Source organism: Sapajus apella, unplaced genomic scaffold (assembly GCF_009761245.1).
Source record: "Sapajus apella isolate SASKATOON/1434 unplaced genomic scaffold, GSC_monkey_1.0 scaffold92, whole genome shotgun sequence".
NCBI lineage: Eukaryota > Metazoa > Chordata > Mammalia > Primates > Cebidae > Sapajus > Sapajus apella.
This window is the reverse complement of record NW_022437032.1, coordinates 6130262-6149100: the sequence shown is the minus strand read 5'-3', so window position 1 is coordinate 6149100 and position 18839 is coordinate 6130262. Positions and strand designations below refer to the sequence as shown.

The window sequence follows — 18839 nt, the reverse complement described above, 5'->3', positions numbered from 1 at the left end:
AAAAATTAGCTGTGTGTGGTAGCATGCACATGTAGTCCCAGCTACTCGGGAGGCTGAGGCAGGAGAATCGCTTGAACCAAGGAGGCAGAGGTTGCGGTGAGCCAAGATTACGCCATTGTACTCCAGCCTGGGCAACAAAAGCAAAACGCCGCCTCAAATAAAATAAAATAAAATAAAATAAATTGCTAACATCCTTCTTCTCTCAGCCTAGCAATTCCTGATGTGCAGAGTTTTCAAATATCTGTGTGTGTAATGAGAAGGAAGCAAGTGAAAACACTTGTGATGAAAGGGTTATAAGTTACTGTAATTTCCTTTTATCAATCAAGTTGATTTAGTGGTTTAAAAATATTGTTCAACAGAACAAAGGTGGTAATATTTGTTAGATCCTAATTAAACATGATTCATTCTGGAATGTTTCTGATGTCACAGCTTACATAAATAATCTACTGGGAAGTCTATTCAAACTGCACAATGAAGAGTCAGTTTTTCACACATAATACAACCTGAAACTATAGCTTCAATCTATGCAGATGGTCTTACTATTTTAATTATAGAACTAATAAACTGATAATACCAAAATTGGATCGATGTTGTTTAATTTGTGGCTACTGAGGAATGATAACTATTCAAACATCACAAAATCTGTGCCAAAAGTAAGTCTTCAAAGGGATATTGTTGCCTCCTTTCCCTTGTAAGCTTTGCAATGGACTTTGGTCAAAGCCGACATAAATAGCTAAAGAAATCAGCAACATCTGGATCCTGATGGTGGTTAATTTAAAAAAAAAAAAAAAGGAAATTAGCAAAAGACTATCAGAAGACAAGGCCAGGGGAGCAAAAGGGACACAGGTGCTACACACCCAAGCAGTCATTGTCTGCTCCCAGAGTACCTGACTACAGCAGCCAAGGCGTCTGCTCCTCAAGCGCAGTGGCGCCTTCAAGGGAGCACAGCCTGGAAGGTCTGCCCTTTGCAGGGACGCTTGCCCTTAGACTTCCAGCTCTAAATTCTGAGGGTTCAAATGAAGGACGGAACAATGAGAAAGCTTAAATCCTCTTGAAACATCACTGTGATCAACGGTTTCAACCCTCCTCTACCACGTACCAGTTCACTGGAGCTGCTAACACTAAGTTTCCTTCTTTACCCACCCATCTCTATTCTAGTGGAGCCCCGTGATTAAGGGAGGGCAAAGAGGAAGGGGACATGTCCTTTTTTTAAAAAAAAAAAAAACAAAAAACAGAAAAACACTCATTTGGATACCTGGTTTGGTAAGACATCTTTAGAAATATGAAACCCAACTATGTAAAAGCTTTAAAAATCCAGGTTATGAATTAGCCTAAACCTGTGCTTATGTTCCATTCTGTTTAGAGGGAGGGGGATGGAATCCCTTTCCCTTTTATATTTTTCATGGCAAATTCATGATCACATCAAAAATTACTTGTCTTTAACACAGTTGAAATTATTAAATGTTATCTAGATGTGACCAAATCCTATTTCCTTAATGTTATATTCAGGACAGTGGGAAAAAAATACTGTTTTCTTTTAGCAAAGTCTGACTCCTAAGGCTCAGTTTTTACCTGATTAAATAAACTGACCCTGTTTTTGAGGTTAGCAGGCACAGTGGCTCACGCCTATAATCCCAGCTACTCGGGAGGCCAAAGCAGGCAGATCACCTGAGGTCAGGAGTTCGAGACCACCCTGGCCAACATGGCAAAACAGTGTCTCTACTAAAAACTACAAAAATTAGCCAAGCATGGTGGCACACACCAGAAATCCCAGCTACTCGGGAGGCTGAGGCAGGAGAATCACTTGAACCACGGAAGAGGAGGCTGCAGTGAGCTGAGATGGTGCCACTGCACTCCAGACTGGAGGACACAGCAAAACTGTCTCAAAAAAAAAAAAGAAAAGAAAATTTCCCTAACAAAATGAAATTCTTAAGGAAAAAACTGCTTTGAACCTAACGTCAACCCAAAAAGTAGCTCTTAAAGTTAATTTTCCTTAGTACCAAATGAAATTCAAATAAATCCCAATCTTCTAATTCACACAAATCTTCAGATTTCTAATACTTCAAACCAGAATGAAAAAGTCACGTATGCCAAATTAACGGAAGAGAAAATTAATCCCACACCAAAACCAAAACATTGAGCTTCCTCCCACTCTCTCATTCAGACAACTCACATAAGCATGAACCAAATGAAGGATTCCAGTTGCCCCATCCAGACATCAACAAATAAAAGCCTAGCTTTTATTTTGTAAGTCTTAGCAATAGAGGCAAGCTTATTTCTACCTTCCATCCAATAGTATGAAGCACAAGACTAGCTATTTATGAACAACACACTTACCTTCCACACCACATGGTTTTCCAATTTCACAAAGTAAACATTTCCTCATCCCTCCTTAGAAAAGGTGAAACAATGTATCGTAGCCTAAGCAAAAACCATCTCTCAAAGCAAAGATTGGCAAGCAGATTCAAGACATAAGGTACAGCTTTTATGATAAACTTGAAACCAAGAAAGCCATTAACCTAAACATTTTTCTAACCAAAAATCAGAAATTATGTTAATAGCAATATATAAGAATTACTATATCTACCCCATTTAGAATGTATTGGGGTAGATGACAATGACAATCAGTACTGATTGCCTTCTTATGTTTAACAGCCTTTTCATTTAGATTTCAGGTTTCAGTACAAGTCAAACCATTTTAATACATTCATGATCAGCCATTTCAAAGCATTATTTTATACATACTGTATAAGACACAAAGTGCTTAATTGTAACTTAAAACCCAACTTGAATCCTAAATGGGCAAAATAACACACCTCCCACTAGTCATCTGCCCACAAACCAGGCCCCATATAACCATCAAGCATTTGACTGCACCAGACATGATTAATCCGAAACTGTGCTATGAATCATACAGTGGTCCTCCCTTATCTTGGAGGGATATGTTCTGGAATTCCCCAGTGGGTGCCTGAAACTGTAGATAGTACCAAAATCTAAATACATTGTTTTTACCTATACATATACATCTACGGTAAATTTTAACTTGTAAATTAGGCACAGTGAAAGATAAACAACAATGTAAAAGGAAAATAAACTTGGGAACCCCAAACTCACCAAGTCAAAGAGAAAAGTTAAGTTAGGAATGGCATCACGCAAACCTACCTCCCTCACAATCTGTCCAATAGGAAATTCCTTGTTTACCTCAAGAACCATACCTTACCACCATTCTGCTGAATTTCACCCTGACAACGTAAATTTACAGCTTATCTTCATAGGTATGGGACAAAGGACAGAAGTGAGTCATTCCTCTGCTCACCTGAGACAAATGCATATCTGATTGCTTCCTCTGCCCTGTATTTTATCTCATGTAAAAATGGAGATTCAATGAGCTAGATGAATGCATAATGGACTATTCCTCTTCCACCCACTGCATGTGAACAGCTAATCAAAGACTCAAAAGAATGCAACCATTTGTCTCTTATCTACCCACACCTTCTTAAAATTTTTTTTCTTTTTTTTTTTTTTTTTTTGTGTGTGTGTATTTTTAGTAGACAGGTTTCACCGTGTTGGCCGTGTTGGCCAGGGTGTTGGCCAGGATGGTCTCGATCTCTCGATCTCTTGACCTCGTGATCCGCCCGCCTCAGCCTCCCAAAGTGCTGGAATTACAGGAGTGAGCCACCGCACCCAGCCCTTAAAATTTCTTCCCCCAAATATCGAAGCCCGAAAAATCATCTTTGGAGTAAGGCATAGACCTTGGGCCTGGGAGCACGTCCTTAACCTTGGCAAAATAAATTTCTAAATAGATTAAAACCTGTCTCAGATATTTTTTGGTTTGCCACAAATATAGTAATAAAATGGTTTTACAATTTGGTTTACAACAACAATAATAGAAGTAATTAAGTAAAATTAATTTTTCTGAGACAGTCTTACTCTGTCGTCCAGACAGGAGCAATCATGGCTCACTGCAGCCTCAAACTCCCAGGCTCATGTGATCCCAAGTAGCTGGGACTACAGGCGTGTGCCACACCTGGCTAATTTCTGTTTGTATTTTTATAGAAACAAGTTTTTCCGCAGGTTGCCTATGCTGGTCTCAAACTCCTGGGCTTAAGTGATTCTCCGGCCTCAGCCTCCCAAAATGCTTGGATTACAGGCATGAGCCACCACACCTGGCCATAAAATTAAATTTTAAAAGTAATAAAAGTAAAAATAAGGATCACTTGAACACAAGCATTGTGACACCATGACGATGATGTGATAACCCAGGCGACTACTAAATATATACACAGCAGGGATATGCTGGACAAAGGAATGACTCACATCCCAGGCAAGACAAAGGGGGACAGAGCAAGATGGTAAACGATTTAATCACGCCACCCAGAACGGTGAACAATTTAAAATTGTGAATTATTTCTGGAATTTTCCATTTACTACTTTCAGACCTCAGCGAAACCGCAGAAAGTGAAACAGTGGATAAGGGTAATTACTGTATTCACTACTATTCCTGGCAATTAAGGAATGTTAACTCCAACTGAACACCAGATGAATTGGCCCTCAATTAAACACATCTGTCCAGAAATATAAAATCACCTAAAACTGAAACTTTACTAAAGTGAAGCCATGCTCCTTAGAAGACTTAAAAAACAGCAGCGATATACTGTCTGCTTTGTTCATCACTGTACCCTTCATGCCTAGCACACTACAGGGGTGTAACACAGAGATTAATGAATTTAGCTATTAGAAAACAGCAAAATCAGGCAAATGCAAAGATGAGTTTGTCATTTTTTCTCTTTTATCACAGAACATAAAAGTTTCTAAGTACCCACCCCTGCCTTTAATCACCATTTTTATCACTCCATTTTGATAAATACATTTGCAGTTCAGCTGATATCAGAAAAAAAAAACATGTATCAAATTGCCAAATTTTACTATGTCAGCGTTGTGGGAGTCCGGCAGCTTCTACATGCTAGATTTTTCTATTTCCTCATTCGTCACAATTTGACATCATTTTCTGATGTTATAAAGGATAATAGAGAAAAAAAATCCTGTGTTCACATCGCATCCCTCCTAGTCATCCAGGGACCATCTTGGCAGCCTGTTTCTCGTCACCACCTGCCACCCTGTGCCTGTGTTGTGGACGAGGAAGGCATAGGCAAGCAATGTTCTGGTGAATAAAGTATTACCAATTTTCAAAGAATCAGAAGGCAAAAAAAAAAAAAAAGACCCACAACACCAAACTCAAAAGCCATGCCTCAGGGTCTTTATTGCAACTACTTATTACTAAACAGCAAAACGTAAATGATGCTGGTTAATGGAGATTTGAGGCTAAGAAAACACCAAACAGGCCGGGTGTGGTGCCTCAGGCCTGTAATCCCAGCACTTTGGGAAGCCAAGGCTGGTAGATCACCTGAGGGTATAGAGACCAGTCTGACTAACATGGTGAAACCCAAAATTTTAAAAATTAGCTGGGCGTGGTGGCATGCGCCTGTAATCCCAGCTACTCGGGAGGCTGAGACAGGAGAATCGCTTGAACCTGGCAGGCAGAGGCTATAGTGAGCTGAGATCATGCTATTGCATTCCAACTTAGGTGGCAGAGTGAAACTCCACTTCAAAAAAAATAGCAAACAAAATTTACGTTTTCTTATCTTCGAAATCATAAGGTTTCATTCCTTTGTGGCAAAAAATGAAACCCATGTTTCTTTAACTATGTTATGTATTTTCCAATTTTCTCTCCAATATTTTATGTTTGTTTAACTAGCAAAATGTACTGTCCCTCACACCAAAAATTAGCTGTTTCAACATCTGGCCCATGCACTTTTAGAGAGCTGCAATTCAAACCAGAAAACATTAAAGCTTAAGTTATATTACAGTCCTGTTGAACAAAATAGCCAACAAAACCAAAAACATCAAATAAGATATGGAGAGTCCCCCTTTCATCAAGAGAGCTCACAGGACTCTTCAAACATCTGAAACATTTATCGAAATCTGCATTGTACTTGAAGTTTGGTAAACAGAATAACCATTTTAAAGACAAAGAATAGGCCGGGCATGGTGGCTCATGCCTGTAATCACAGCAGTTTGGGAGGCTGAGGCAGGCAGATCACTGAGGTCAAGGGTAGAGACCAGCCTGGTCAACACAATGAAACCCCGTCTCTACTAAAATTACAAATATTAGCCGGGCGTGGTGGCTCAAGCCTGTAATTCCAGCTGTTCGAGAGACTGAGGCAGGAGGACTGCTTGAACATGGGAGGCAGAGATTGCAGTGACCCAAAGTGGCACCACTGCACTCCAGCCTGGGTGACAGAGTGAGACTCTGAATCAAAAAAATAAGCAGGCTGGGCGCAGTGGCTCACATTTGTAATCCCAGCACTTTGGGAGGCTGAGGTAGGCAGATCCCGAGGTCAGGAGTTCGAGACCAGCCTGGCCAACACAGTGAAACCCCCTCTCTACTAAAAATACAAAAATTAGCTGGGCTACCATGGTAGTGGGAGCCTGAGGCAGGAGAATCGCTTGAACCTGGACAGCGGAGGTTGCAGTGAGCCCAGATCGCGGCACTGCACTCCAGCCCGGGCGACAGAGCTAGACTCTGTCTCAATAAATAAAGACAAAGAATAATAAAGAAACCAGCATCAAATTTAAACAAGTTAGAGCAAGAGAAACAACAACAAAAAATGACTCCTGCTTTCTCAAGAATCGTATCAGTAGCTTATAGAGAGCTTCATGGGCAGAATAAGGAATGGGCAAAAGTAGGAAGCAAAAGTAAGTGACAAGCTCATAGTAGTGCATTTTAAAAGTACAAACAAAAGAAAAAATAATTGGGCCTCATTAAAAACTTCTGTGTATCAAAGGACACTATTAAAAGTGAAAAAGCCAACCCACAGAATAGAAAATATTTGCAAATCATGTATCTGATAAAGGTTTAATATTATTCAGAATCTGTAAAGAATTCCTAACAGACCAGGCACAGTAGCTCACGCCTGTAATCCCAGCACTTTGAGAGGCTGAGGTGAGGCAATGGCTTTAGCCCAGGAGTTTGAGACAAGCCTGAGCAATACAGGGCGATCCCATCTCTAGAAATAATTTAAAAATCAGCCGGGTGTGCTGGCACGCACTGGTGGTCTCAGCTGCTTGGGAGGCTGAGGTGAGAGAACTACTTGAGCCTGGGAGTTTGAGGCTGCAGTGAGCCATGGTCAAGCCACTGCACTCCAATCTGAGCAACAAAGAGAGATTCCCTCTCAAAAACAAAAACAAAACTCCTAACAACTCAACAAAATTCATCCTTTGAGAATGAACAAAGGACCCGAACTGCCATTTCTCCAAACGAAATACACAAATGGGTCACTCCTCATTAGAGAAATGCTCATCAAAACCAACATTACTCATTTAAGGGAAAAAACACCACACACACAGAGACAGAGACACACACACACAGAGACAGAGACAGAGACACACACCCCCACACACACACCCATGAAATACCATTTCACAGCTACCAGAATATCTATAATTAAAAAAACACAAAAATGACATATGTTGAGGGAGTTACTGCTTAACAAGAACAGTTTCTGTTTAGGGTGCTAAAATATTTTGGAAAAAAGAAATGTTGAAAAATAGGGCTGGGGCAGACATGATGGCTCATGCCTGTAATCCTGGCTAACTAGGAAGTTGAGGCAAGAGGATCACCTGAGCCTGGGACGTCCAGATCGCATCACTATACTCCAGCCAAGGAGCGAGGCCAAGGCAAGAGGATTGCTTGAGTGCAGGAGTTTGAGACCAGCCTGGGCAACATAGAGAGAATCTGTCTCTACTATAAAAGGAAAAAAAATTATAAAATTTAAAAAAAAAAAATTTAAACACCCAGCCAGGCATGGTGGCTCACGTCTGTAATCGTGGCATTTTGGGAGGCTGAGGTGGGAGGATCACTTGAGGTCAGGAGTTCAAGATCAGCTTGGCCAACATGGTGAAACCCCGTCTCTACTAAAACTACAAAAATTAGCCAGGCATGGTGGTGTATGCCTGTAGTCCCAACTACTCGGGAGGCTGAGGCAAGAGAATGGCTTGAACCCAGGAGGCAGAGGTTACAGTGAGCCATGATCATGCCACTGCACTCCAGCCTGGGCGACAGAGTGAGACTCCATCTCAAAAAAAAACAAAAAACCAAACAAACAAAAAAATCCTTAAAAAAAAAGTGAGTGATTACTGTATAACACTGTGAATGTAATTTATGCCACTAAACTGTACACTTACTTACATTACCAAAATAGATACATGGCAAATTTTGTATTATATTTTACCACCAAAAAAAAAAAAAAAAAAAAAAAAAAAAAAAAAACAAAGTACAAAGTAGATTTGGAAAAAAATTAACTCAGTCAATTCAAAATCAGGATTAATTAATTCCTTTCCCCAAAGTAAATGCAGTCAAACAACCAAGAGGCTGACCTACTCAGATAATAATTTATTTCATTAAATATTTAAGTACATAGAATGTGCTGGGCATGATTCTAGGCACAAGAAAATCACAATCCAGAAAACTTCTCTCTCATGACTATATAGATTATAAGGATATGGATCAAATAAGCTTTTCTTAAAAAGTTAAAGGATTAAATGCTTATATTTAAAACAAACAGATTCAACCAGGCATGGTAGCTCATGCCTGTAATCCCAGCACTTGGGGAGGCTGAGGCAGGCAGATTACCTGAGGTCAGGAGTTTGAGACCAGCCTGGCCAACATGGCGAAGCCCCTCTGTACTAAAAAAAATATATATAGAAAAAAAAAAAATTAGCTAGGTATTGTGGCACACACCTGTAATCCCAGCTACTTAGGAGGCTGAGGCAGGAGAATCACCTGAACCCAGGGAGCAGGGGTTGCGGTGAGTCAAGATCCAGCCACTGCATTCCAGCCTGGACAACACAGTGAGACTCTGTCTAAAACAAAACAAAACCAAACCCACACATACAGATTCAAAATAACTATATCATGAATCCCAAAGCCAGTCTACTATCATTTTTGTCTATTTGGTTTGACTTCCTTAGGTTGGCAATTCTGTCATTTTTCTGAACAGGAATAAAGATTCTTTTTTCCTTTTTTAATTACATCAACAAGGCACAACACAGTATTTAGGAAAACACTATTTTATGACCTTTACCAGCCAATGGTCTACCTATCAGCCAATATATACACCCTGATCAAAAATACAATGTAGACTTGGTTCCTGAAAGTAGAACTTCAAATGGGATAATGAGCAGCTCTGTGAGGAAAAAATAACCCTGTCTCTCCATCTTTCTAAGCTTATAATTGTTCAACCCAGAAGAATTAAGAAAAAGGTTTAAATGTCAATTAACCATACTTTTAGGACTACTTGGGAGAGAGTGGAAAAAGTTACCTCTATACTGATATTTAAATATCCTATAACTTTTTAATAATAATAATAAACAATTGTGCTCACTAGTATACCCTGAACCCACTGACACGTAAAAACACGACACTGCTGTCTTACAAAGTACTCTTTCCGGTACCCAATACTCCACAATAGTTTTCATCTTCACAATTAAGCCACTAACCGCCTAAGAGAACTGTTCATAATTGATGACAGTAATGAAGGTGCCTCAGAAACAATGACCAGGTTTACTTCTGGTTGCTGCAAAGTACCTGGGTAGCTCCATCACCTGGAAAGGCAGAGGAACAATATCCAGGGTCTAATAATTGCTTACTCAAACTAACAAAAGGAGAAAAAAAAAAAGGGAGGAATTAGAGAAGGGGCAGCACTCTAAATTATTTAATGTGATTCCCATGCTTGGGAAAGCGCTGAATTCATGCAACCAACAGGAGCCGGAATGCTCCTCAGTACAAAAGCCACCATAAAAAAAGAATTACTGGATCCAAACGCAGTATTCATTTTCATTTAACATCCAGCTACCTAGAGGATTGAGGTAGTAAGTCTGGGGCTCTATCTCAAGCTTAGAAGCTGAAGTGTGAAGCCAGAGGAAAGGACTGACTTAGCAGATCAAAATTTAAAAGGATTAGCCCACAGGACAAAAAATGGTCCAAAAAAAAAAGGAAAAACAGCCTTAACATCCCAAAGATATTTCCATAAAATTCTTTTTTGATTTTCTTTCCTTTGACCAAGACAGCACAAATTTCTTTTTCTTCCCCTTTCCTTAGTGACAAATGATTTCAAAGATAGATTTCCATGTAGGGACACCAAGTCTTGAGTTCCCAGGATCATGTCCCAAAGCAACGGCATTTCAGAGCGGGGACCTTGCCATTCACCGCAAACAGTGAAACTATAAAGTCTGAAGATTACACACAAGCATGTCACCATTCTCACCACAGTAGTCTGGAGATGAGATGAAGTCAATGGGCAATCAGAACTTGAAAAGATAGTGTCTTTACTTGACAAAATTATTCCTTCTTTACTTCAAAGGTTCAATTCACACGTACTCAGAATCATGAAACTTCAGATCTAAAAGGGACCCTAGAATCTGCACAATAGTCCAGTTTCCTCAGTTCACAGATGAGAAAACAGAGAAAAAAAAATTATACATAGTTATTGGTAAAGTCAGACAGGAGCCCCAACCTAACTCTCAGTTTAATATGAGCATGAGACCAAGAGGACACCTCCTATGGTTATAAATAAAAAGAATCATATGGCCAGGAATTATAAAGCTCACACCTTGAATCCCAGCACTTTAGATGGTGGAGGCGGGTGGATCACCTGAGGTCAAGAGTTCGAGACCAGCCTGGCCAACATGGTGAAACCCCATCTCTACCAAAAATACAAAAAAAAAATTGCCAGGCATGGTGGCAGGCACCTGTAATCCCAGCTACTAGGGAGGTTGAGGCAGGAGAATCGCTTGAATCCAGGAGGCAGAGGTTGCAGTGAGCTGAGACCACGCCATTGCACCCCAGCCTGGGCAACAAGAGCAAAACTCAGTCTCAAAAAAAAAAAGGAATCATAAACATAAGGACCTTTGTGTCAAGCTCTGTGCTAAGCCCTTTTACATGCATATTCTACTAAATTCTGACAAATACTCTGAGAAAGGTAGTAACCTGTACTTGAAAACAAAATAATCTGCCCACTTCTGGGCTGATCTGAACCTTGAATCTCTTTTCAACCATATTGTATGTGCCTCAGGAATATCTTAATAATTCTCAACTTTCGGCAAGTTAATTCAACTTGGACTTATATGATCATCTATAAAATGAGAGACATAATCAAAAGTTTAGAATTCAAAGATCTCCATAGCTGGTGACATGACACTCAAATGCTAGTGGATCTTAAAATCCCATTAATTTTTCTCACAGTTCTCTACAAAAACACAGCTAGTGTGCAAGGCCAAGCATACTTTTATTGGCTACTACTAAAAACTGAAGAACAACTGCCCTTTCACTGACAGGGCACACAGGCCTGCCTCTGTTCCTCTTTTAAGTCCACACCCAACCTGCTTGCTTCCGATTATCTGTTATCTTGGTGAACGTCAACCTCCCTTTTCTCTCTCTCTTTTTTTTTTTTTTTTAAGACGGAGTTTCGCCCTTGTTGCCCAGGCTGGAATGCGATGGCACGATCAGCTCACTGCAACCTCTGTCTCCCAGGTTCAAGTGATTCTCCTGCCTCAGCCTCCCGAGTAGCTACAATTACAGGTGCATGCTACTATGCCCAGCTAACTTTTTTTTTTTTTTTTTGTATTTTTAGTACAGACAGGGTTTCACCATGTTGGCCAAGCTGGTCTCGAACTCCTGACCTCAAGTGATCCACCTGCCTCAGCCTCCCAAAGTGCTGGAATTACAGGTGTGAGCCACTGCACCCGGCCTCTTTTTTTTCTATTTCTTTGACAGGCCTCAGCAGCATTACACTGCTCACTTCTTATGTGCTAAGGTTTTTCTTTGCCTTATGTGATTAGATGTACCCAACATATTTCCAGGATCTAAAAAGCAGCAAAATTTAGGGAAGCAAGAAGTCAGTTGTATTCTGGTCTTCTACTGCTTTGGAATATCTACTCTCTCAGAAAGCTCTAAAGAGGCATAGTAACACAGAGACCCTCCTTCCTGGTGATCACACGACTCCCACCAGTCTCTTCAGCTGGGGTGGGGGAGCTGACCGACGCTGGAGCAGAATCATCTGCTGGCTAGATGTCCGGGAATGATAATTAACACTGTTTGAATGGCTGAGACTACCCAAAACCGACATATATCTATTACTAAAGAAAATTTCAACTCCAAACCCAAAACGTGGCTTCCAGTATAGCAAAAACTCTACAAAGAGAACATAAACCACCACCAAAGTCCTGGTCAAAAGTGGTGCTGTTTAGTTTTGTAATATCAACCTGTTCTCCAAATATTAATTCCTCCTAACAAGAATGGAAAACACTATATAGTACTCAAATATGTGGGCAGGAGTGCACGTGAATTAGGAGGAAAAAGAAGGTGTCCTTAACAGGATAATGCTCTTTAATTTTCTAAAATGAAGTAACCCACATTTCCCCATGTGTATTTCATTCTAGAAAGCTCAGAAACTAAGTGTGCTGAGGGATTCAGAGGGCTTTTTCATCTGAGAGGGAAGAAGAGGCAACTTTCAGACTACACTTGACTGGGGAAAATCTGAAAATTTCCTGTGGTTACTAGGAAAAGTTGTATTTTATTATATAAAACATGTATCTTCTCTAAAATCATTTGTTTGTTTGGAGATAGGATCTCACTCTGGTTGCCCAGACTGGAGTGCAGTGTGCGATCATGGCTCACTACAGCCTCGACATCCCAGGCTCAGGTGATCCTCCCACCTCAGCCTCCCGAGTAGCTAGAATATAGGCATGCACCACATCCAACTAACTTGTATTTTTAGTAGAGACGGGGTTTCACTGTATTACCCAGGATAGTTTCAAACTCCTAGACTCAAGCTATCCACCCATCTTGGCTTCCCAGAGAGCTGTGATTACACTGATGAGCCACTTCACCTGGCCTCTTTTCTTCTGTCTAAAATCTTAGGACCAGCCAGGCATGGTGGCTCACACCTGTGATCCCAGTAATTTAGGAGGCGGAGGTGGGCAGATCACCTGAAGTCAGGTGTTTGAGACCAGCCTGCCTGGCCAACATGGTGAAACCCCGTCTCTACTAAAAATACAAAAAAATTAGCCAGGCATGGTGGCAGGTACCAGTAATCCCAACTACTTGGGAAGCTGAGGCAGGAGGATCACTTGAACCCGGGAGGTGGAGGTTACAGTGAGGCCAGGCTGCACCACTGCACTCCAGCCTGGGCCACAAGAGATAACTCATTCTCAAATAATAAAAATAAAATAAAATCTTAGAACCAGTGATGGTACAGAATGTAAATGAATTATCAACTTTCTATATACAAAAGCATCTCACTAACTTCATTGAGGTATGATTTCTTAAAAATTCACTGTAAGTTTGACAAAGATACAGTTCTGGTTTTTTACACAGCTTTGGTTTTTTTTGAAAGTATCAGATCAGAGAAATCAAGTGACTTGCTCAAGGTCATTCGGTCAAATCAGGTAAGATTAGAATTACTGGTTCCTGCCTTCCAAAAGCCAGCCATAAATCAAACTTTTCTTGGAACTACGCAGGCCAAAAATGTCAAAATCACTCCCCATCTCCTTTCTTCAGTAATCAAGAAAAATGAGAAAAATTAAATGTAGAACAGAATTTTTTTTAATTCCCCCCCCGAATTTCAATTAATAAAATGTCATCAATGTATAAACAATTACCCCCAACCATCCACAGGTACCTCTCTCAAAACTGGTAACTGTTTTAAAAATTTGCTGCCGGGCGCGGTGGCTCAAGCCTGTAATCCCAGCACTTTGGGAGGCCGAGGCGGATGGATCACGAGGTCAAGAGATCGAGACCATCCTGGTCAACATGGTGAAACCCCGTCTCTACTAAAAATACAAAACAGTAGCTGGGCATGGTGGTGCGTGCCTGTAATCCCAGCTACTCAGGTGGTTGAGGCAGGAGAACTGCCTGAACCCAGGAGGCAGAAGTTGCGGTGAGCTGAGATCGCACCATTGCACTCCAGCCTGGGTAACAAGAGCGAAACTCCGTCTCAAAAAAAAAAAAAAAAAAATTTGCTAAGGTCAGTAACCTCTATACAACGTTGCCATATGATTGCACCATAAACTTATTAAGATTTTAAATCAGCACTTCTTAAGTATATTTACAAATAGCTCACTGCTGTTATCTTTTAAAAGACCCGATCAGACTGAAGTATGAAAGTACTCTGAGCACTTGGACTTTTTTTTTTTTTAAGTTAACAGGTCATAAATAAGTTCAAAGTTTTCTGTAAAACCCTGAAGGGAATAGGGATATTTCAACATTGCAAATAAAACAAGTTATTAAATAAATAACAATCATACAGGCTTGGGGGTAGAGGGTTGAAGAGAAGGGACATCACATTTTTGTGCAACGTTATTACCTTGCTCTGTCTTTTTCAAATCTACCACTTTCTCTTTCACTCTCTCACTTTCTGTCCCAACCTTCTCCTTTTAAATGGCCGATATAAAACGCTACTTCTAAAATTAACAATACGAACACAACTCCTGGCCAGGTATGGCCTGTAATCCCAGCGCTTTGGCAGACTGAGGTGGGTGGATCACGTGAGGTCAGGAGTTCAAGACCAGCCTGGCCAACATGGCAAAACCCCATCTCTACTATAAATACAAAAATTGGCTGGAGGTGGCAGGTGCCTATAATCCCACCTACTCAGGAAGCTGAAGCAGGAGAATTGCTTGAACCCAGGGGCAGAGGCTGCAGTGAGCCAAGATTGCACCACTTCACTCCAGCCTGGATAAAAAAAGCAAAACTCTATCTCAAAAAAATAAATAAATAAAAAATAAAAAATAAAAATCCCAGTGATGCCATATTTTTAAAACATTAAATGGATCAAATGGGGTTATTACAGTAGCTTAGGGCACTTTATATTTTTTGCAAACACACTGGTAGTCTTATTTAGTCATTTTCCTCATATCCAATTTTCTAGGTAAGATGGTACCCTGTTTCACAGATGACTCTTAAGTCCAAGAAAAGTTTCCTTTGCTCTTAGGCTATGGCTCACCCATATTAAGGGGCATTAGATCTCAAAAATACTAAGTTAATAGTTAGGCTGAAATTCTGCCTGGGTTACAGTACACACGGACAATTTAAAACATTTATAGCCAACATGATTTTTCTTACTTCAAATTCAAGTCTACTATTTCTGAACGTAACTGTAATATACTCTTTGAGTGAAGATATCTCTAGCCCTTGAGCACAATGTAGCCACAGGGCATACAAAGCAAATCAAAAGCAAGCACTGGAAAAAGTTAAACCTGGAAGAAAATACAAGACCAACGCTTTCCACTGTGCCGGAAAACAGAACTGTCACTAGGAAATTTATTAAAGTGAACTACATGAAACTTGCTGATATACAACTGTTTTGACATGCAAAAACAGAAACTTCATCTGGCTCAACCTAATATTATTTTCTAAGCTCATTTTAATAACTGTTCAAATAAGGTATTCCTATCCCAAGGAACATAAAACAACCCTTTATTTCTCCAAATGGCCTTAACCTTTGGAAAAAATTTGCCACCCCACTGTCCAAAGCTAGACATTTGAAAAATTTAAGTTCATTAAAAAAAGACTGTGCATCATAGCCAGATGCTGTTTCTACAAAAACTTGTTTTAAGTTAGCCAGGCAAGGTGGCATGTACCTGTAGTCCCAGCTACTCAGGAGGCTGAGGCAGGAGGATCGCTTGTGCCTGGGTGCTGAAGGCTGCAGTAAGCTATGAGCACCACTGCACTCTAGCCTGGGCAACAGAGTGAGACTCTGTCTCAAAAAAAAAAAAAAAAATTCTACTCCACATCCGTTTTTAATTGTTCCCCTTTCCCAGGAACAAAATTTCCATCCTAAGTAGAATTGCCCTTCAAAAGGCTTACATTCAAGGAGATACATTACTAATGAAAATGTAAGTGCTCTGCACGTTTTTCAGCTATCAGATACAGGATTCTAGGCATAGCAGTAGCACACTTTACACAGGGGTTCCACTGACCTAAAAATCTACTGTTGAGGAATCTTAATTAAGTTGGTAAGTTCCATTTCTGTTGGAGAATCTGGCTTCTAACCTTTCTAATCAAAAGGGTGATTACCATCCCAGTGGGATACAGTTTTCCATTTAAACATAGCTGATTTATGGACTCAGAGCAGAAATACCTGTCACATTCACAAAAGGAGAAAAAAAAAGGTTATGTCTCTAAGACTGCCTCTAGGTCCAAATCCATCTTTTCACACCCATTTTTATTAGAGTCTAATAGCCAACATGATAATGAACTCTTTTCTCAATTAATTCCACTAATTAGTTATCTGTTCCTTTTCTGCCAGAATCCCAACCCTTTTACAATCTACTCATCAAATCCATCAGGCCACATACTATACCTTCCTAGAGAGACACTTTTCCCTATGACACTTTGTAAACAGGGCAATCTGATGCTGCCTATTCTATCTTCCCAGATCTAGCTGATAGTTCAAAACATCAACATTAACCACAAGTAAAATATGCTTAAAAAAATAATCAGGAGACAATCTCCTGCTCTATCTGGAAATTTCTCTATTCAGCTAGTTCAGTGTTGACAGGTCAACAGAGAATGGCAGTAGTTATTGCTACAATCCTAAAAGGCATTTCCCTACAGCTGAACCATCAACCCTTTCCTAACATCCATATAATCCAAAATTTTCCTAGCAGAATTTACTCTCCCTGCCCCAGTCCCAGCAGCATCGTCTGATCATTTCTCAACATAAACTGAGGTTTCCTCACAGTGATGCCAAGTCAGGCAAACGCATTCCTTAAGCCTTCCCCTAACTCTCTTCCTGGAAGTTACATGTAATAGCTGCTTTTATTTACCTATTTTTGAAACTCTTCAAGCATCAGGTACAGTGCTAAGTGCTTTTAAAAGGCATTTATCTACTTCCATCCTTAACACGGTATGACACTGGGATTCATACTCCCATTTTACAGAGGAGAAAAGCTAAGGCTTAGTAACCTGCCCAAGGTCATCCAGGGCAGAGATTAGAATCCAAGTCTGACTGACCTCTGGTGTCCTCTGCTCTTAAACCTTCATGCTGTCTTTCCTTCTGATCTCTTCCTGTCCTAGAAGATGCCCTGTGGTCTTACAAAAGACTATGCTTGGGGCGAGGTAGGGGAGGGGTGGGAGGGTCAGCTTCTCCAGTGACTCTGAAAAGAAGGAGTACTCATTCCATCTTTCCTCCATTCTCCCCCTTCTCACCTGGTACCAATTCCCAAAGGCCCCAGTCATATCCCCTTCTCTAGGGCCAATTTAAACTTCTTTGTCCCCAGAGCAGGCACTATCCGATACTGAAGAGCTACCATCTACCCTCAAGGCTGGGAGAGGGCAGAAGTGGAAGGAAAGGGGAACGCAGAGAGCACCCCTTTCCCAGGTCTTCAATTGAGAAAGAAGCTGTAGCTGAAAGACTGGGGGGCTGGGGGCAGAGGTGACAAGGATGTGCCCTTGGGGGTACGCGAGGTGCGAGTGAAGGAGATGGGGAGGAGGCAGGGGACGATCAGGGGGTTAGCAGAAAATTGAATGAGGGTGGACCTCTGTAATGGGAAGGGGGGGTGCCACCGGCAAGCAGAGATATCAGGCCACTGAAGAGATGAACCTGAGTTAGGGAGGAGGACCTGGAGGTTGATGTAACCGGGGAAGCGAGGGAGGCAGGGGGCTCACGGGAGCAGGAAACGATGGAGTCACGGGGAGTGGGGGAAGATGGATGGGAGCCGAGAAGGTGGGGCGGCCTGAGACCCGGGCACACGGGCTTGGCAAGGAGAGGCGGGGGTTTGGGGTGCGGGGAATGCCGGGAATGGGGTTCCAGGAGACCCCGGGGACTGGAAGGGCAAGAGAGAGTTCTCGAGCCGAAGAGCGAGAAGTGCGAGTTCCAGCGGCAAGGGGGTCCCAGAGCAAAGGGCGGGCGTGAAGGCGTCGTCCGGTTCGCGAGGGCGGCGTTAGGAGGGGCGGGGTGGGCCGGAGGTTGGCGCGGGAAAGGGGTCCCGGGAGCTCCTTAGGGTGCGGATGGCGGGAATGTCCTGGCGTCCCCGAGAGCTGGGCGCGGGATCCCCAGAGCGCCGGGCCGGGACCCGAGAGTCTTCGGAGGACCACTCTCCGGGCCGCCTCCGGGCCGGGGCCCCTCAGGGAGGGGCGGGGATTCCCCGGGTCCCGTCAAGGCCATAGCCGCGGCCGCGGGGTCCCAAGCCCCCTTCCTACCTATGCCGGGCGCCACATAGACGAAGTAGAGCAGCGAGGACGACAGCGAGAAGAAGAAGAGCGCGGCGAGCAGCGAGCGGCGCGGCAGCCGCAGCAGCCCCCGGCGGGCGCGCATGCTGCAGCCGGGCGGCCGCTCGAGAGCCGGGCCGGGCCTGCTCCCGCCGCTCCCAGTCCGCCGCCTCCTGGGCCGCCGCCGCCGCCGCCTGGGCCTCGGCCACCACCTCCCGGGCCTCGCTGGCCACCACTCGCCGCCGCTGTCTCGCAGCTCCCAGCCGCCGGCCGCCGCGGGCCGGGCAACATGAAGCGGGCGGGGGCCAGAGCGGCCCCGAGCGGGCGCAGCGGCGGGGGCGGGGCGGGGCGCACGCGCGGGAGGTGGAGCCAGCGCCGCCGGGCACCGTCGCAAAAGATCCGCGCGCCTGCGCTCGCCGCCGACCCCTGCCCGGCCCCCGCGGCGGCCCGCATGGAATATCGCCAAATGGCGACAGCCCCTCTCCCAGTGCGGCCACCGCCCAAGCTCTCGGGGAACGTCTGCCAAGTGCTCCTCGCTCGCTCGCCCCCATCTCAGGGCCAAGGGGTC

At 42.8% G+C, this 18839-nt stretch overlaps 1 protein-coding gene across 5 annotated transcripts in view; it reads right to left on the bottom strand.

Moving 5' to 3' along the window:
• Positions 1–18563, bottom strand: part of B4GALT5 (beta-1,4-galactosyltransferase 5) — an 88708-nt gene extending 70145 nt beyond the window's left edge. For 4 of the 5 annotated variants that reach the window (XR_004262080.1, XM_032256025.1, XM_032256027.1 and 1 more), the window contains exon 1: positions 18263–18563. Coding sequence is in view for 4 of the 5 variants with exons in the window: in XM_032256025.1 (XP_032111916.1) it covers positions 18263–18377 (115 nt within the window). In the remaining variant the exon portion in view is untranslated. The remainder of the gene's footprint in view (positions 1–18262) is intronic. The other variant, XM_032256026.1, reaches the window with a different exon arrangement.
• Positions 18564–18839: the final 276 nt, after the last annotated feature.